The sequence below is a fragment of the Chiloscyllium plagiosum genome, unplaced genomic scaffold (assembly GCF_037043375.1).
Source record: "Chiloscyllium plagiosum isolate Xiang-an unplaced genomic scaffold, Cpla_swu_hap1 HiC_scaffold_3, whole genome shotgun sequence".
Taxonomy (NCBI): Eukaryota; Metazoa; Chordata; class Chondrichthyes; order Orectolobiformes; family Hemiscylliidae; genus Chiloscyllium; species Chiloscyllium plagiosum.
The window spans coordinates 84,883,709-84,902,883 of NW_028270141.1; the positions used below are offsets into that span (position 1 = coordinate 84,883,709).

At 40.8% G+C, this 19,175-nt stretch overlaps 1 protein-coding gene across 1 annotated transcript in view; it reads right to left on the bottom strand.

Annotated features, from left to right (window-relative positions):
• frk (fyn-related Src family tyrosine kinase) overlaps positions 1 to 19,175 on the bottom strand; it is a 115,473-nt gene that overhangs the window by 31,226 nt on the left and 65,072 nt on the right. Inside the window, exons 2-3 of the mRNA XM_043684759.2 lie at positions 12,681 to 12,802; positions 1,530 to 1,693 (exon numbers count right to left, since the gene is read on the bottom strand). Of these exons, the coding sequence (XP_043540694.2) occupies positions 1,530 to 1,693; positions 12,681 to 12,802 (286 nt within the window). The remainder of the gene's footprint in view (positions 1 to 1,529; positions 1,694 to 12,680; positions 12,803 to 19,175) is intronic.

Genomic DNA, 19,175 nt, shown 5'->3' on the forward strand with positions numbered 1-19,175 from the left:
TCTTGAAAGGGACTCAATAATCTCTTCCCTAGCTTCCCACAAAAGTTTGAGGTACTTCTGATCGGACTTATTTACCTTTCTGCATTTTAAGCCATCCTTCACTTCCCCCTCTGTAATATGGACACTTTTCAAGATATCATTATTAATTTCCCCAAGTTCTCTAGCTTCCATATGATTCTCCACTGTAAACACTGATGCAAAACATATGTTTAGTATCTCACCTACGTCCTGTGGTTCTACACATCGATCACCTTGATGATCTTTAAAGTGCCCTATTCTGTCCGTAGTTATACATTTTCCTTGAGCGTTGTAAAATCTCTTTGGATTTTCTGTAACCTACTTGCCAAAGATATCTCATGTTCACTTTTTGCTTTCATGATTTCCCTCTTAAGTACACTCCTACTGCCTTGATACTGCTCTTGGGATTCACTGATCCCAGCTATCTATACCTGACATATGCCTCTTTCTTTATCTCTAATAGAGCCTTAATTTGTTCCTACATCTACCAGTCTCACTATTTGCACAAACTGGAACATACTGACTCTAAATTCTCATTATTTCATTTATAAAGGCCTCCTACTTTTCAGCTGTCCCTTTAACCTGCGAGTAGCCTCTCCCAATCAACTTTTGTAAATTTGTGCCTAATACCATCGAAATTAGCCTTGCTCCAATTTAGAACTTTAACTTTTAGATCGGGTCAATACTTTTCTATCACTATATTAAAGCTAATACAATTGAGATGACTGGCCCCACAGTGCTCCCCCACTGACCCTTCAGTCACTTGCTCTGCCTTATTTTCCAAGAGAAGGTCACGTTTTGCTCTTTCTCCAGTAGGTACATAATAAGACAATTTCCTTGCACACACTTAAATTCCTTTCCACGTAAGCCCTTAACACTGGCTGTCCCAGTCTATTTCTGAAAACTTAAAATACTGCTGCCATTACAATCCTATTATTCTTACAGGTATCTGAGATCTCCTTACATATTTATTGGAGGGGGGTTGTGCTCTACAATCCCAAAAAGGTGATTCCTCTTTTCCTACTTCTCAGTTCCATCATATAACTTCACTGGACATCATTTCAAACTTGTCATTACTGTGTTTGTCCTACAAAGCCAACAAATAGAATACACTCTTTGGGAGAATACTTTGTTTATTAGCAATTTTTGAGAAGTTATGTAGCTCAGGCTGATAGTAAGTAGGTAAGTTAGCTCACTGAGCTGGAAGATTTGTTTTCCGATGTTTCATCACCATACTAGGTAACATCATCAGTAAGAGTCTGTGATGAAGAGCTGGTGGTATGTCCTGCCTCGCTATTTATAGGGGTTGGTTTCTTAAGATGAGTGATGCCATTTCCAGTTCTTTTTTTTTCAATAGTCTTTACGATACAGAACTGCTGCATTAATCTTTGTTTGCAAAAAACAATCTTAGTCTTATTTTCTCTGGTTAAACATCTTATTGAAAAACAGACAAGTAAATGACTCAATAAAGTAAAATAAAGTGTTTTGATAAAATTAAACATTTGCTTCACCTTCCGGCATGGAGTTCTAAGATGTGTGCACAAGCCATCTTGCTTTCGCAAATAGTGGTTCACAAGCTCTGTCAACGTTTGGAAGGTTGCTCTTTTCGTGATAAAAAATCCTCCTTCATCCAAGCGTCTGATTTTATAATGTTTCACAGTGTCTTCGTCACGAACTGTAAATAGGAAACAAATACAGCATTCAAAATGCAATTTTTCAAAGCATTAACAATATTAACAGTTAGTGATTGCTTGACAAACAGCCAAGTGAAAGAATTAGCATGAAACCTAAGCCAGAATTCAATTGTTTTTGGTCAGCTTGATTGAATAAAGCCTGAACCAAAGAACCTAACCATAATGAATCACATGGACCAGTTAAAACAACAACAAACCAACCAACGCAGAAGTTAAATTTAACAGTTGCAAGAGAGAAGATGATGGATGTGCTTGTGAGACAAATATGTGCTAACAGTTGAACACCCACACTACCCTTACTAAACAAATCATTTAGGACTTTGTGCTTGACTTTAAATAGAGTAGAGTAAAACTGGATCAACAGCATTCTTAAACCTTATAAAATAAGCAGAGCTAATTCAAGGTGAATTTCTATTTGCATTATCGGACACTGAATGCGTGTTTTATGTTCTTTATGCCTAATGAATGGTTTGTCCCTCACTTGAATGTAATAGCTGAGGTGCAACCACACCCACATTAATTCTTAGCATATGCTCTGCATTGATAGTGCAAATTCAGCCAACACTCATACAATTTAAAGGAACTTGCACCTCCTATAAGGGGTGATTCAAAGATATTCATACAGTCCTTACAGAGAAGGACCTCCTACCACCCTCATTTCCCAATACCTGGGTTCTTCTTTCTTTCTCTATCTGATGATGCTCTCACAATATGCACATCTTCGAAATATTATTCATCAGCAAGTGAAGAGCAACTGTGACCCACTTTCTTGCAAACACGAGCTCAAAAATCAGCTGAAATGTACAATAGTCAGTTAAAGGAAGCTACACGGGATGAATTACGGATGACATGTTAGCTGCTGCAAAGGCAGCAGGGAAAGATGGCCCATGATCAATTCTCCAACAGATGCCATAAGTGAACACTTCCAGTTCATTGGCCATGCACCAGCAACTCCTTACTGCATGGGTCAGTCAGGGGGTTTCTGCACCATGACAGATAATGTGAAGGGGTTTGCCTTCAATTGATGTCAGGTCTTTACAAGATACAGTCAGCGTGGAAGCACGTCCTCATTTCTATATACAGGACACTGCAATATAGAGATTACGATGATAACTCTGTAACCTTTATGGAAAGTGAGACTCATGCTATTCAGGTTCCGGATTCTAGCACCTCATACAACTCGATATGCTTGAGGGAGCTCATGGAAAAAGACGTGTACATCATCAAGTCATTCTTATGTACATATTTCACACAAAACAGTGAGAATGTTGAGGTGCCACCCTCTGTTAGTGCAGTAGCACTACTGGTTAGATATATTCTGTCCAATCATTTGGCTTACTTCACCCAGCAGTCCCTTAACCAAAACTCGGTCCTAGTACCGAAATCGACAATGCGGACTACCCTAACAGAAACCAAGATGCTAAAGTCTACAGCTGCACCACCTCATAAGAAAATTTGCAAAGGCTATGTAACCACGGCTACCTCATTTATATTCTTTGAAGATACAGGCAGACTTCCAATTCCCACACAATGGATAGCACCTCATGGAGAACAAAGTAGATCAAAGAGCACTTAAGACAGCTACTAAAGACCTGAAGAAGGGTTACACCAAAAACATTGACTTGTTCACTTCCTGATGCTACCCGGCTTGCTGTATTCTTCCAGACTCCTGCCTGTCTCTTTTGGATTCCAGCATCTGCAGTTTTGTTTGTCTCTAACCCTTAACATGGTTGTGTCCTCTGGTATTAGTACATCTTTGTTACAATTGGAAAGAAAACTGTTTGGCATAGCTATTTTTGAATGGAGTTTATTTGGATAAAATGCATTGGCATAGCTTAAAGGGATAAAGTATGACTCCAATCAACAGAGAGTTTGCCCCTGATATCCGTTTTTTGTTAGGGTTCCTTGGTGCCAAACTCAGTCAAATGTGGCCTTGAAATCATAAGCGGTCTTTCTCACCTCACCTTTGGAGTTCAGCTTTTTCGAAGATACTTGAATCCAGGGTGTACAACTTGACAAAACCCAAACTGAGCATCAGTGATCAGGTTATTGCTAGGCAAGAGCTGTTTGATAGCACTGCTGATGGCCACTTTCAGTCGAGAGTAGATTAATGGGGTGGTAGTAGGCCACGTCAGATTTTACTGCTTTTAAGACATACCTGGGCGATTTTTCACATTGTCATGTAGATCCCAATAATGTAGCTGTACTGGAACAGCTTGACTAGACGTGTGGCAAGTTCCAAAGCACAAGTATTCTATTACTATCTCTCAATTCATATTACTAAGGCAGGTTATTTCATTTATTTTATGCTATTTTAGTTTGTGACCTCTTGCTGTTTTCAAGTTCACTGCAACATTCATTAATGTTGCCACAGTGACTACATTTCAAAAGGCTTCTGACAGCTCAAGTATGTATAACATATTTTGAGATCTTGAAAGGCACTAAATGAATGCAAATTACTTAGCTACATTGTAACTGTAAATTTTTTGATTTCTTTCTGTTCTGTCTTGTAGCAAGAATACCGACAAAAGATGAAGATTCTGTGCAATGTTCACCAGATGTCAATCCTGAGTTTATCATCCTTTGATAAAACTATCTGCTCTGTTTTATCAGATACATCAGGCAATACTTTGAAAGAGTATAAAGGGGCTCAGACTTTTAAGGTTGGCTGTCTATGTTTATAGAGGAGTTGTAGCAAATAAAACCATGGCCAATTGACTGTTGTTCTTGTAGTGTGAGATGTTGAACAGAAACAAATAATTCAGACATAAAAAAGTAAGCATTGTTTCATAAGTATGATTAGTATTCAAGTGGCCAAAAAATACTGTGTCCAATACAATGGAAATGTATTTCTCCATCATTCATTTCAATTCTCCAAGCTATCATTGTGAGTATTGTTACTTCATCATCTTGTTGTTATCCATTTTCTGACTTACTTCCTCCACATAGTAAAAACATTATATATTACCATATTACTTGTACATTTGAAGAGAATCACAAGATCATCAACAATGCACTAAAATGTGTGGATAATTCATGTCTAATGCACTTGGGAATTGTATACAAGGCAGACAAATATGCACATGGAAAGACATATTTATGACATTGCCTTTCATGCTACACATAAATGACTCAAGCTTGGTTAATAGGCATATCATTTTCAAGTTTATAGATGATATCAAACTCAGTAGCACTGCAAATAGCGAGTTCAATAGCAGCAGACTTCAGGAGGACATAAACAGAATAAGGATGTGAAATGCACAGATGCATAGTAAGCACAATTTAATGCAAATAAGTGTGGTGATGTATATGTGGAGAAACCATCTTGAGAACCAACATCATGGAGCTAGTTCATGTTGGTGGAATGAAAGGTGATAAATGAATGCAAATTATTTATCAAGATGCCAAACAGATTGTGGTTGCTTTCTATCATGTGTCAAGCATCTACATGAAGGGATAGAGCTTCAATGCAAAGCTCACCACAAAGCTATAATCCTAGTAAGAACTTTCTGCTCTGTTTTATTGGAATCAATAGTGAAATGTGCCAGTGACAAGGATGCATATTCACAAATCCTTGTAAGTGACAGGAATTCTCTGTATAGTTCTACTCACTGTTTTAGGGATATGTTAATTCCTTGGTGAGGCCTTTGGAGCAGAAGTACTAAAATAATGGCAGGAATGAGGAAGTTCATGTCTGTAGAGAGACTGAAGACTCTGTGTTTATTCTCCTCGGTCCGACTTATGTTAAGAGAACATCAAATAGAGGAAGAAACATTCAAAAAAAATCAAGGCTTTCCATAAAGGAAGCAAAGGGATTTTTTTTTCTTCTGGTAAATGTGATGGTAACAACAAGGTTATAAATGCAAATTAAAAGGCCTCAGGACTAGAAGATACATGACGAGGAATTTCTTCACGCAGATTTGTTACAATTTGAACATGTTATCTGAAACACATTATCTGAAAGAGAGGTGGAGTCCGACCACGTTGGAAATTTGAAAAACTCAGTTTTACAGGATTATGACTAAAAGCTATTTGCGTGGTGAAATTGGACTGCATTTTCAAAAAGCTGGCATAGATAGGTTAGGCTGAGTGTTCCCTTCTATGCTATGACATTTTTCCTTTGCCAATGTTAATGACTCTACATATAATTTAAACTTCACAAAAATACCCAAATAAGTAAAATGAATGCATGCACTGGCTGAAATTTTGAAGAATGCTGGAAACTAGTTTTGAAAGAGAGGGTTAAACACTCTCTTTGCTAGGACCATAAAATAATGCACAGCTTTGATATCATACACAAATACAACATTCCATACTAAGTTGTGCAGCCTCACTAAATATATGCAATGCAATGGAATTTCAGATTCACGTGACTAACATAATGAATTTCAGACATTCCATGCAAGCATGAACTATGAGGAAAACATTTGTAGGCAAAGTGGATGGGAGAAAGGAGATCTTGTAGCACAGTGGGTAGGATTTCTCCCTCTCAGCCAGAAGCTTTGGGTTTGAGTCCCAATCCAGAAGTTGATGGCCAAGTAATATATGTTCATAATGTAGGCAAACAGATTGAATATCAGTCTGCAATTCCTTCCAACAAATACCAAATGGTAAGAGTAGGAGAGATTCCTGGTCAACTATGCAATGGAAAGAAAATTAGAGGCTCTTCTATCACTATTCGTGGCTCCAGATTACAATAGTCAATGTCACCACAGCAACTCTGACTCACTGAGGGAGTTGGTTGGTTCATTCAGCTGGATAACTACCATGGATCAGATTAGTGTAAACAGCACAGGGTTTGATCCCAGTTCCAGATGGGGAAGACTTCAGATCCTGTTTGCTTGCCTTATCCATGGAAGAGCTGTATGTTGGATCTGCCTTTGGACAGTGAACAGAAGATAAAAATAAAATAATAACAGAAAAGCAGAATGAAAATATCACTGGGTATTTATGACCCAGGATGAAGTAGTCATTATGCCTTTTTAAAATCTGTGCCTAATATCATGTAGCAACCAAACTCAGTCAGTGGGCTACCAAATACAAAGAAATCAAATTCTCTTCTTCATTCATTTGGACAAATGACATATCACCAAAAATTCAACAGAAATGATAACCCCAAGGAAATAGGTACACAGCAACCACCAGTGTCACTGACTCTAATTCATGCTCAGTGACCAGTATGAGCTAGTTGAAAAACGTAGATGTCCACCTAACCAGCTGCAGCAGAAATCCATCCAGTTGTGGGCCTTCTGATCAGATGATCTCATCATGAAATCCTGCTCTGGCCTTCCAAGTATGTTGAATCATTTCAGCACATCAATCAGCATGCGTAAAAATAAGCTAAACAGCAGAAAGAAGTAGGCACCAGACAGTGCTAAATAAACCCACAAACAAAAATTCTGATCAAAGCTCTGCTGTCCTGTCAAACCCAGTCATGAATGGTAGGGGCAAGAGATGTTATGACATCAATGGATGAATTAAGACCTGCAAGCATAACCAAAGTGTAAATATTTTACTTAATCACCAAAATGGTCAACATATTTCTGTTTGTTACTTATCTAGAACAAAAGACAGTTCTCTAGGTTTCTTCAATAAACTCAAAAAACAACAATTCGCTTATTGTTAAGCAACCTCGCAAAAAATCATCATTTCAGCTCGGAATTAAACTTCATTTCCTTAATCACAAACAAGTACATAATTACACAATAGATAAGACAATCCAACTGTGCAGTGATTAGATGAGATTTTTTTTAAATGGCAAATGGGAAAATACCTTGGTGGGGCCAAGAGTGCAAAGTCTAAGAATTAAAGATAAAGAAGACGTTTGATGGTCTCGTCAACATTTTCTCGTCAAGACTGCAATGCTGGCAATTATATAAATTGATGGGCAAATAAGATTTTAGTTTGGACGACAGTCAGTTAGAAATCCTGATGTTTGACTTTATAGGTAATTACAATATACAAACAAGGAACAAAAGTGGGCTACCCAGCCCTTCAAATTTGCTCTGCAATTCAGTAAGGTCAAGGCTGATCTGATTTTAGCCTCAACTCTACATTCCTGTCGACCCAGAATAGCCTTGCATCCCTTTGATAATCAAGAATCTATCTACTTCTGCCTTAAAAATACTTTATGATTCTGCACCCACTGCCATTTCAGTAAGGGTATTCCAAAGACTCAAACCTCCAAGAAAAGAAAATTCTCAACTATCTTAAATAGGAAACACTTATTTTTAAACTCTGACCTGGAATTCTAGACTGTCCCACAAGAGGAAACATCTCTGTCATATCACCCAGTCAAGTCCCATCAGGATTTATAAGTTTAATTTAAGTCACTTCCGACACTTCTAAACTCCAGAGGATATAGATCCAGCGTGACTAGCCTTTCATCATACACAATCCACTCAATATATTTTAGTCTAGTAAACCTTCTCTGAACCACTTCTAACATAGTAAATATCTTCATTAAGTACAATGACCAGTAGAGTACACAGTATTCCACAAGTTGTCTCACCAATTATCTGCATAATTGAAACACTGCATTCAATTCTTCTCACAATAAAACATAACATTCTATTACTGCTGCACCAACATACTAACCTTCTGTGATTCATGCACGAGGACACCTGTATCTCTCTCTGCATCCTCTCACCATTTCAATAATATGCTTCATTTTTTATTCTTTGAACCAAAATGGACAATGTCACAATTTCCCACATTGTACTGAATTTTACAGAGCTTTGCACCCTCTCATTACCCACCTATGCTCCTCATGCTTTTCAAAATTCACTTTTCTTCCTGTCTTTGTGTCATCAATATTTCATCCAAGAGAGCTCCATGCTGAGTGGAAAGTGATTGTGGGAACCCAGTATACCTACACACAAAACTAGACTGAACTACTTAGAACCATCGTCAGCTAAAAGTGCAAGGTGAGCCATCAACCTCAGCTTCCTTGGGGCGGGGCGGGGGGGGGGGGGAATGAAGAAGAAAGAACGAGCAATAGTGACAGGGGAATCTCACGACATTGGTAGGGAAATTATTGGAGAAAATTCTGAAGGACAGAATGAGTATTCATTTGAAATAGCGTGAGTTAATTAGGGATATTCAGCATGGCTTTGTCAAAGGGAGATCATGCCAAACAAATACGCTAAATTTTTCAAAAATGTGATCGAGCATGTGGATGAGGGAAATTCTGTTGATTTAGTTTAAATGAATTTTAGCAGAAGTTTTGACAAAATATCACATAGGAGACAGATTAAGAAGGTTAAAGCACATGGAATTCAGCATCTGTGGAGGGAGAAATGTGTATGTTTCACATCCAAAAATGACTCTTATTCATTACGTGTCATAAGTTGATTTACAAAAGCTCCACAACATAAAGATGCACGGAATGAGCCGTCCCTCAATTTTATGATAACTAAACACATTCCTGTGACCTCTTGCAACAATATTGTGGCATTCCAAAACAAGGAGAGTGGGTAGGTATTCTGTATACAGAAGGCTGAGTTTTAATTTCTGATTTGGCTAACAAATGCCTTAAAGCAATTAGGATATTATTATTATTTCGGTATCGTTGTCCCCAAACCTCAGGTTTCCTGTAAAATTAACTGCAGTATATTCCAACAATATATTCTCAGTTCTCAACTTTTTTGTCCCTAACAGTCAAAGAGAGATACAACTTAAAGATAGGCTCTTCAACCCACCCTGTCCATGCCACAAAACAGATACTGAACTAGATTAATCCCATTTACCTATATTTGGACCATAGCCTACTATGCCCTGGCATTTTAGGTGCTCATTCAGAGGTTTTTTTAAAATGTTGCGGGAGTGCCTGCCGTTACCACCCTTTCAGGCAGAAGGTTCCATATTTCTATCACACTCTGGGTGATATAAGTTTTTTCAGATCCCCTTTAAACCATTTATCTAAACCTTAACCTTATGGCACATCCACCATAGGGCAAAGATTCTCATATGATCCACCCTATCTTTGCCTGTTATAATCTTGTACACCTTAATCAAATCCCCCTTCAGTCCTCTCTGCTCCAAGGAAAACAAACCCAGCCTATCCAGGCTCTCCACATAACTGAGACTTTCCCTCCCAGGTAACAACCCGATGAATCTCTTCTCTCCTTAATTCTACAAGGAGAACATAAATTCCCACTGGTTCAATATTTGAATGAACTATCCCATTTCGTATAACTGAAGAAACAGAACTCAGAATATCAAACTCATTTAGCATACCGCTTAGGTTGCAGTGTGCAGAAACTAGAAATGAAAATAAGACTTTAATACTTGGAGGCAAGCAGGGACACGAATGGGGTGGGGGGGGGGGGGGGGAGGCTGTTAGTAAGGAGTGTTATCCCCAGATACCTCTGATGTAGTCCAGGATGGGAAGGTCTAAGATCAGTCTCTCCAGCAAGATGTCAACTGGGGCCTTCATACGACCAGTTGACACCACATCTTGCCAACACATCCTTGTGAACCAGAGGTAGGCAGGGGGCATGTCACACTTGCTCATCTCCAGAATTACCAAGGGCATTCTAGATTGCAGGCTTGGGGCTGGTAGGAAGGTGCCATGTTTTGCCTGGTGGAGGTAATCAATCCCTTTCACAGGCTACATGCCTCATTCACCATTTTCCTTGGTTTGCAAAGTCAAATCCTGATGTAAGCCACAGTGTCATACTGTCTGTAGCTATTGCTTCTGATGTTGTTGTGGCAACACCATCAGAACATCCTGGAGCAAGTTTCCATCACTTGAGCTTGGAAGTCTGGCAAGGGCAGGCACGTACCTGAATGTGGATTTAATCCCATCAAACCTCCTAAAACTGGCCACACTAGGTTTGCCACCAGTTTTCAGGCAGTAGAAAGGTACTGCCCGCATATCCTAAACAACGCACAAGCACAGACAACCATTAAATTCTACACAAGGCCTCCACTAAGAAATCAACCTATGTAATTTGACCAATTTTAAAAGGACCTGTCAGTGCATATTAGACGACACACACAAATGAGCAATTGCCAAGCAAAATGAAAGAAATTCTTATCTCCAAGGTGAAGAGACAGAGAGACAAAGAAAATCCTGGAGAAATGAAGAGGGCAAGTCTAAAGTCAGGAGGAAGTTTAAAGCTGTCGAGATAAACGTAAATGTAGATAATTATGTATTCCAAAGGGCATCTGTTTCAGTGATCGCAAAAGTACAGGGATCAGAAACTACGTAACAGTGGCCAGCAAGAGGGGAAGCATGAGGATCTGGACCTGGATTATTTTCAGGAGATGTTATCAGTTCCTTTGGCGTCACAGCTTTGTTTTAGGAGATTAAATAGATTCAAGCAAATATTTTGTGTGACCCGTGGAAAATGCCGGTTGAATAAAGTGAATATTATTTCCTCATTCTAAGCTAATTTCTTCTGCATTACCACATCACATGGTTATGCAGGAATCTGTTTATACACTTGTTCTTTACTCCACTGTAATACCAACCTTTGAACTTTACCAGGTATATTAAAAGAAGAGCAGCATTAACAATGAATAAAGTCAGAGTAAACTTAAAGCACATCAAGTTGTTGTGTGATGATCATGGAGTTAAATATCTTGTTGTGGGCCTACAGTGGGTCTGCCTAAATTATTCAGCACGCTTTCTATGAAAGGTGAAAATTCAGCAGACTGGCTATTGGTGGCTCTACAAGGGCTCAAATACAGACTCACAAATATAAATATAAAAATAAATGTAGAAAAGGTTGAACAACTTGAAATTAAGAAGCTGATTGTTGTTCTTGAGTCCAGAAACTGTGATGGCATAATGATACTTTCGTTGGGCCTATAAACCAGAGAGCCACGTAATGCTCTGGGGACCCAGGTTTAACTCCTGCTGAATGTCAAGGCTTTGGGCTGACAAGTGGCAAGTAGGGTTCACAATGCTCAATTTCCAGACAATTACCATCTCTAACAGGAGAGACAAAATCTAACTATCACCCCTTGACATTTGTATTATCATCACTGAAATCCCCCACTATCAGCATCCTTGGGGTTACCATTGACCAGACATTGAACTGGTCTAGCTATGTAAATATTGTTGCTTCAACAACAGGCCAGAGGCTAGGAATCTTACAGTGAGTAGCTCACCTCCTGACTCCCCAAAGCCCATCCAGCATCTAGAAGCCACAGGCCAGGAGGGTGATGGAATACTCCTAACTTGTCTGGATGAGCTCAGCTCCAACAACACTCAAGAAGCTTGACACTATCCAGGAGCAAGCAGCTCACTTGATTGGTGCCAGATCCACAAGCATCCATTCCCTCTTCCACCAATACACAAGAATGATATCATTACCCAATTAATGTTTCCAGAAGATAAGATGCACCTGCAGAGCACAAGCAGCAACAGTGACTGGTAGCCACAATGAGACTGGCCACTGGATTGTAGAACAGCGCCATGGTCTGCCAGCAGCTTAACTAAACACAAAAGTACCAACTGAAACATGAAGTGCCTGATCCAGTGCAAGACCATCATTGATCCAAAAACTGAAAATAAAATCTAATTTCTGCCTATAGCCACTCCATAGCCACTCAGAAAATTCAGATTCAGCGATTTATAAATTGAGAATCCTATTCTTGCCCTCTGCAATCCATTAGTAAGTTCCTCTAGGAGCTTAGTCCATCATTAATTGGAGGTGAACTGGCTCCTGGCTTAGCCCATTCACCTCTCCTTTCCACACCTTTCATATACCAGCCTCTATTTGAAAACTCCAGCATATTCAAGAGGCATCAGGAGTCTGGTGTTATGTTCAAAGTATGGCCATTCTTGCTCTCATACTCTTTGGCGTTAGAAAGTCCTGACCTAATTGTCAGAAGACAAGACAGAAAATTCACGAAGACTCTGTTCAAGCTAGAGATACAGGCCAGCACTGAAGTTCTTAGCATCATGGATTGACAGCAGAAGACTTTATAAAGTCACTAAATAATGCAGGAATATACCTGAGAGTGAATAGTCGCCCAACTTGCTTTCACTTTCTCGGACTATAAAGGAGCCATTTCCATTTCCAGCCATTAACAATTGTTTCTCCGCATCTACGCGTTTGATCGCTCCAAAGAAATAGCTGTAATAAAAGAGAAAAACATTTTTAATATGAGGTGTAGTCTGAAAAAGATCTGGAGAAAGGCTAAGTAAGAACAGTTTGCTGAAACACTGAAAATTTAGAAACAAGAAGTTGAAGCTTTCAGATATTTTAAACTTACATTGGACCAAAGTTCTGCACACACTGCTGCTGAGTGTCGTTGGTAGAGAAAGTATATGTTTGTGGATATGGTGCTTAATGGTAACTCTCATGATGTTGATATTGCGGGACTCAGCAATGCTCATGCCATTGAATGTCAAAGAGCAATAGTTGAGTGTTCCCTTGTTGGAGAAAGTCATTACTTGACACTGACACGGCACGAATGTTACTTGCAGCTTCGACCCAAACATGGATATTGTCCAGGTCTTGCTGCATTTCGACATGAACTGCATCAGTTTGAGGAGTCATGAGTTGTGCTGAACATTGTACAATCACCAACAAACATTTACTCTTCTGATTTATGACAGAGGGAAAATCATTGATGAAGCAGCTGAAGATTGTTGAAACTAAGACACTACCTTGGTGAACTCCTCCATAGATATCCTGAAGCTGAGGTGACTGATTTCAACAACCACAATCATCTTTCTTTGTGCTACGTATGACTCTAACTAGTGGAGAGATTTGCCCAGATTCCCACTGAATACAGGTCTTTGGTGCAACTCACTTCTTGAATTCAGTTATTTTGTCCACCATTGAAACAAGACTGCAATGAGGTCAGGAGCTGAGTGACTTTGTGGAAACCAAACCAAGCATCAGTAAGCTGCTAAGCAAGTGCTTTTGATGGTAAATACAAGCCAGTTAATTTAACATCTGTGATTCAAAAAAGAATTTAATATTAGATCATTTAGAAAAAATAGTTAACTAAGCAGAATCAACATAGCTTCATGAAGGGGATATCATGGCTGACAAATTCATTGGAGTTCTTTGAGGGGGTAACAAACAGAATAGATAAAGGGGAACTAGTAGATGTAATATATTTGGATTTCCAAAACTCATTGTCATAAAACCCCATTTGGTTCACTAACATAGTCTGGGGAAAAAAATCTACTTTCCTTACCCAGTCTAGCCTACACGCAACACCAGACCCATAGCAATATAGTTGACTCTTAACTGCTCTTTGAAATGGCCTCACAAGCCACTCATGTCAAAGGTAAATAGGAATTGACAATAAATGCTCGCCTTGCCAATGATAACTACATCACACTAAAAAATTTGACTACTTCCACAAAGCAAGAAGTTAAGGTACTGGAGAAATAAGCCTCCGAGCTTACTTTCACAATCAGGACTCCCGCCCACCTTCCGAAGACCCCTTCGCCCACCTCTAACACACTGCATCCACCTGGACACCCCGCGCTGGCATATTACCTGCCCTCGACCTCTTCATTTCCAACTGCCGCCGGGACATTAACCGCCTCAACCTGTCTACCCCCCTCCCCGACTCTAACCTCTCACCCTCACAACGCGCAGCCCTCCAATCCCTCTGCTCCAATCCCAACCTCACCATTAAGCCAGCGGATAAAGGGGGCGCAGTGGTAGTCTGGCGCACTGACCTCTAAACCGCTGAAGCCAAATGCCAACTCGAGGACACCTCTTCCTACTGCCCCCTCGACCATGACCCACCCCCCCATCACCATACCATCATCTCCCAGACCATACAGAACCTCATCACCTCAGGAGATCTCCCATCCACAGCTTCCAACCTCATAGTCTGGGAACCCCGCACTGCCCGGTTCTACCTCCTTCCCAAGATCCACAAGCCTGATCGCCCTGGCTGACCCATTGTCTCAGCATGCTCCTGCCCCACTGAACTCATCTCTACCTACCTCGACACTGTCCTATCCCCCCTAGTCTAGAAACTCCCCACATACGTTCGAGACACCACCCACGCCCTCCACCCCCTCCAAGACTTCCATTTCCCCGGCCCCCAACGCCTCATCTTCACCATGGACATCCAATCACTCTACACCTCCATCCATCATGACCAGGGCCTCCAAGCCCTCCATTTTTTCCTCTCCAGACGTCCCCAACAGTACCCTTCCACCGACACTCTCATTCGTTTGACCGAACTAGTCCTCACCCTTAACAATTTCTCCTTTGAATCCTCCCACTTCCTCCAGACCAAAGGGGTAGCCATGGGCACACATACGGGCCCCAGCTATGCCTGTCTCTTTGTTGGCTACGTAGAACAGTTGATCTTCCGTAATTACACTGGCACCACTCCCCACCTCTTCCTCCGCTACATTGATGACTGCATTGGCGCCAACTCGTGCTCCCGCGAGGAGGTTGAGCAATTCAACAACTTCACCAACACATTCCACCCTGACCTTAAATTTACCTGGACCATCTCTGACACCTCCCTTCCGTTCCTGGACCTCTCCATCTCCATTAGTGACGACCGACTTGACACTGACATTTTTTACAAACCCACCGATTCCCACAGCTACCTGGATTACACCTCTTCCCACCCTACCACCTGCAAAAATGCCATCCCGTATTCCCAATTCCTCTTCCTCCGCCGGATCTGCTCCCAGGAGGACCAGTTCCACCAAAGAACACACCAGGTGGCCTCCTTCTTTAGAGACCGCAATTTCCCTTCCCACGTGGTTAAAAATGCCCTCCAACGCATCTCGTCCACATCCCGCACCTCCGCCCTCAGACCCCACCCCTCCAACCGTAACAAGGACAGAACGCCCCTGGTGCTCACCTTCCACCCTACAAACCTTCGCATAAACCAAATCATCCGCCGACATTTCCACCACCTCCAAAAAGACCCCACCACCAGGGATATATATCCCTCCCCACCCCTTTCCGCCTTCCGCAAAGACCGTTCCCTCCGTGACTACCTGGTCAGGTCCACGCCCCCCTACGACCCACCCTCCCATCCTGGCACTTTTTCCTGCCACCGCAGGAACTGTAAAACCTGTGCCCCCACCTCCTCCCTCACCTCTATCCAAGGCCCTACAGGAGCCTTCCACATCCATCAAAGTTTTACCTGCACATCCACTAATATCATTTATTGTATCTGTTGCTCCCGATGCGGTCTCCTCTACATTGGGGAGACAGGGCACCTCCTAGCAGAGCGCTTTAGGGAACATCTCCGGGCCACCCGCACCAATCAGCCACACCACCCCGTGGCCCAACATTTCAACTCCCCCTCCCATTCTGCCGAGGACATGGAGGTCCTGGGCCTCCTTCACCGCCGCTCCCTCACCACCAGATGTCTGGAGGTAGAATGCCTCATCTTCCGCCTCGGAACACTTCAACCCCAGGGCATCAATGTGGACTTCAACAGCTTCCTCATTTCCCCTTCCCCCACCTCATCCTAGTTTCAAACTTCCAGCTCAGCACTGTCCCCATGACTTGTCCGGACTTGTCCGACCTGCCTAGCTCCTTTTCCACTCATCCACTCCACCCTCTCCTCCTTGACCTATCACCTTCATCTCCTCCCCCACTGACCTATTGTACTCTGTGCTACTCTCTCCCCACCCCCACCCTCCCCTAGCTTATCTCTCCACGCTTCAGGCTCACTGCCTTTATTCCTGAAGGGCTTTTGCCCGAAACGTCGATTTCGCTGCTTGTTGGATGCTGCCTGAACTGCTGTGCTCTTCCAGCACCACTGATCCAGAAATAAGCAAATGTCAAGTGTACAGGAAAGTGCAGCTTACCTCATTAAAAGAGGCAAAGTTTTGAAACAGATTATTGCATTTCGATGTCACTACAATGAACAGACTCAATAGAACTAAAGCAGTTGTAATTGCAATCCTTCACCAGTGTTGGCTATTTACTGCTATTTTCTTCACATTACGGAAAGACTCAACATTCATAACTGAATTTTACAGGACCTTTGCAAAATTGAAAAAGTTTTCAACCCATCTTATAAGAATTGCTGCTCAATTGATCATATGGACATGACCGCAACAACATTTCCCGTCTGTGAAAACTCAATTAAGGCTCCATGCTTTTGAACTGATGCACTGATCAATACAAAACAGATGCACTAAGTAATGGATTGGAAGGAAAGTGTTGATGCTTTTCATTGTTTTCTCTGTTACAACATTGACAGTTTATACAGCAGTTAACCAGCTAATGCAGCCCTGAAGATGCTCATACAACATACAGAATATGGAATTCCATAACTATCAACCACTGTATTTGCATAAAGATCTTCACATGAAGTTAAACACCAGCATTGAAACGTTATCTAAAAAACCTAAGTTCAAACTTCACGAGAACAATTGCTTACAATTCTGCTTAGTTGCTATTTTTTCCACCGTAATGATTTTACTGTTAGAGTGACTCGTGGACAACTTTACAAATTAAAGTACAAACGGATACCACCATATAACAGAAGGGCCTTTGGTTTTTATTGTCAGGAACAGATCAATGCACAGGCCTACGAGGTAAGCACAGAGGGGCAGCTTGGCCTTTGGTGAATTACAGCATAATGCATAACCACTAAATTAAAATATTATCATATTAACATAATACTGTATTCATACAATTCCAAGGTCTGTCATAGGAGCATTATAAAATGAGACTATATTAGCTTCTTTAAACCCCATAGGTCTGATAATGCTTCTCATCATCTAATATCTCTAACTAGCTGAGCATCAAAGTTTGTTTGGCAACTTTCCTATTTTAAGTTAACTTCCTGTTTTAGAATGTCATAAATGCAATCAAAATGCAAGTTAAAATCCTTTATTCTTCATGAGTCTACGTTTTTCTTAAACACATCTGTGCTGTTCCTTCCCTTGCTCCTTGTGATATTGAATTCCACATTCTAATTATTCTCTCGGTATCTTTCTTTCCTGAATTCCCCTTGGATTCTTCAGCGACACGTATATATATATATATATATATATATATACAGCTGCTAATTCTTGTCCGCTGCAAGTGGAAGCAACTCTTCAAGAACCTTAAATCTTTACGTAATGTGACAGATCTGCCAGATTACTCATAACAGTTCTGATGAAGAGTTAGCAGAATCAAAACATTAACTCTGCTTTCTCCCTACAGATGCTGCCAGACCTGCTGAGTTCCAGCAGCAATTTCTGTTTTCTTTCAGATTTTCAACATTTGCAATTCTTTGTTTTATGTTAATTTGCCAGACCACCCAACAGTCTTCTGTTTTCTTGAAAAAAAAAGACTCAACCTCTCAGTGTCTCCTGATAGGTAAGCCCACAGTCCCACTCAAATGCCTCTCTCCTTTTTATAAAGTAGGAACTAGACTGTTCAAAGTCCTCAAATGTTATCTAATCAAGGTTCAATGCAAGTTTAAAATGAATTCCCTGCTTGTTCTACTCCTCTGGAAATGTAATTCTTATGCAATGTTTGCTTTCTTAATGCCTGAATTCAATATCACAAGGAGCAAGGGAAGGAACAGCACAGATGTGTTTAAGAGAAACTTAGACTCATGAAGAATAAAGGATTTTAACTTGCATTTTGATTGCATTTTATGACATTCTAAAACAAGAAGTTTAACTTAAAATAATGCCTTAATGCACTTCTAGTGAATTCTATATTTTGTTATAATCTCAGTTGATGGTAATACAGGATTAGTCAGATTCCTGAGTGAATGGAGTTAGATGGTCCAAATATTTATACTTCCTTGTTCAGTTAGGATAAGTTGCTTTCCAGAAAATTTCTGCATTCACTCGATGCTATTTCCTCAGTCCATGCGTCTGTCCGAAACCATTAATACAGCTCACTTTCTTGTCCATCGGCTCCTTCAGCATCACTTCCACAGCCTTCTGTTTCTCAAGCTCTTCTCTTACTAACATTTAAATCACTCTGGACTTGTTTTCTGCTACCCTGACTCTCTGGGAACTGCAAAATAGCATGAGGTAATCCCTGCCTTTTCTCTCAGAGAAACTTGCAGACTACCATGACAAGAAACCTGCCAATTCATTGCTCATCCAGAGGATTCTGTCTGTCTAAAGAACAAGTTTCAGTCTCTGCCCTCCTGAGTCATAGATACCTTGTTGCTATTCAACAGCCCATTTTCTTTTCTTCTATTCTTGTTGCTAAGCAGAGAACTAATCACAGCAAGGGTTTTGAACAGGTTCATTTAGATGTGTGTGAACAAAATGTCATGCAGCCAGCACAACACACAGACATCAAAAGTGAATCCAAAATTACATCCTAACCTTCTTAATCCCCATAATATTCAAGTCAAACTTAAAAGTTATATGCAGTCTGTTGACTTTAGAATCCAAATTTCATAATCATAATACAGGAAGCCCCCAGGTTACAAACGAGTTCCATTTTTTCCGCTGTTTGTAAGCCGAATTTATGTGTAAGTCAGAGCGTATGTGGGCTGGTTAGTCTGCCTCTTCATTAGGACGAAGCATTGAAC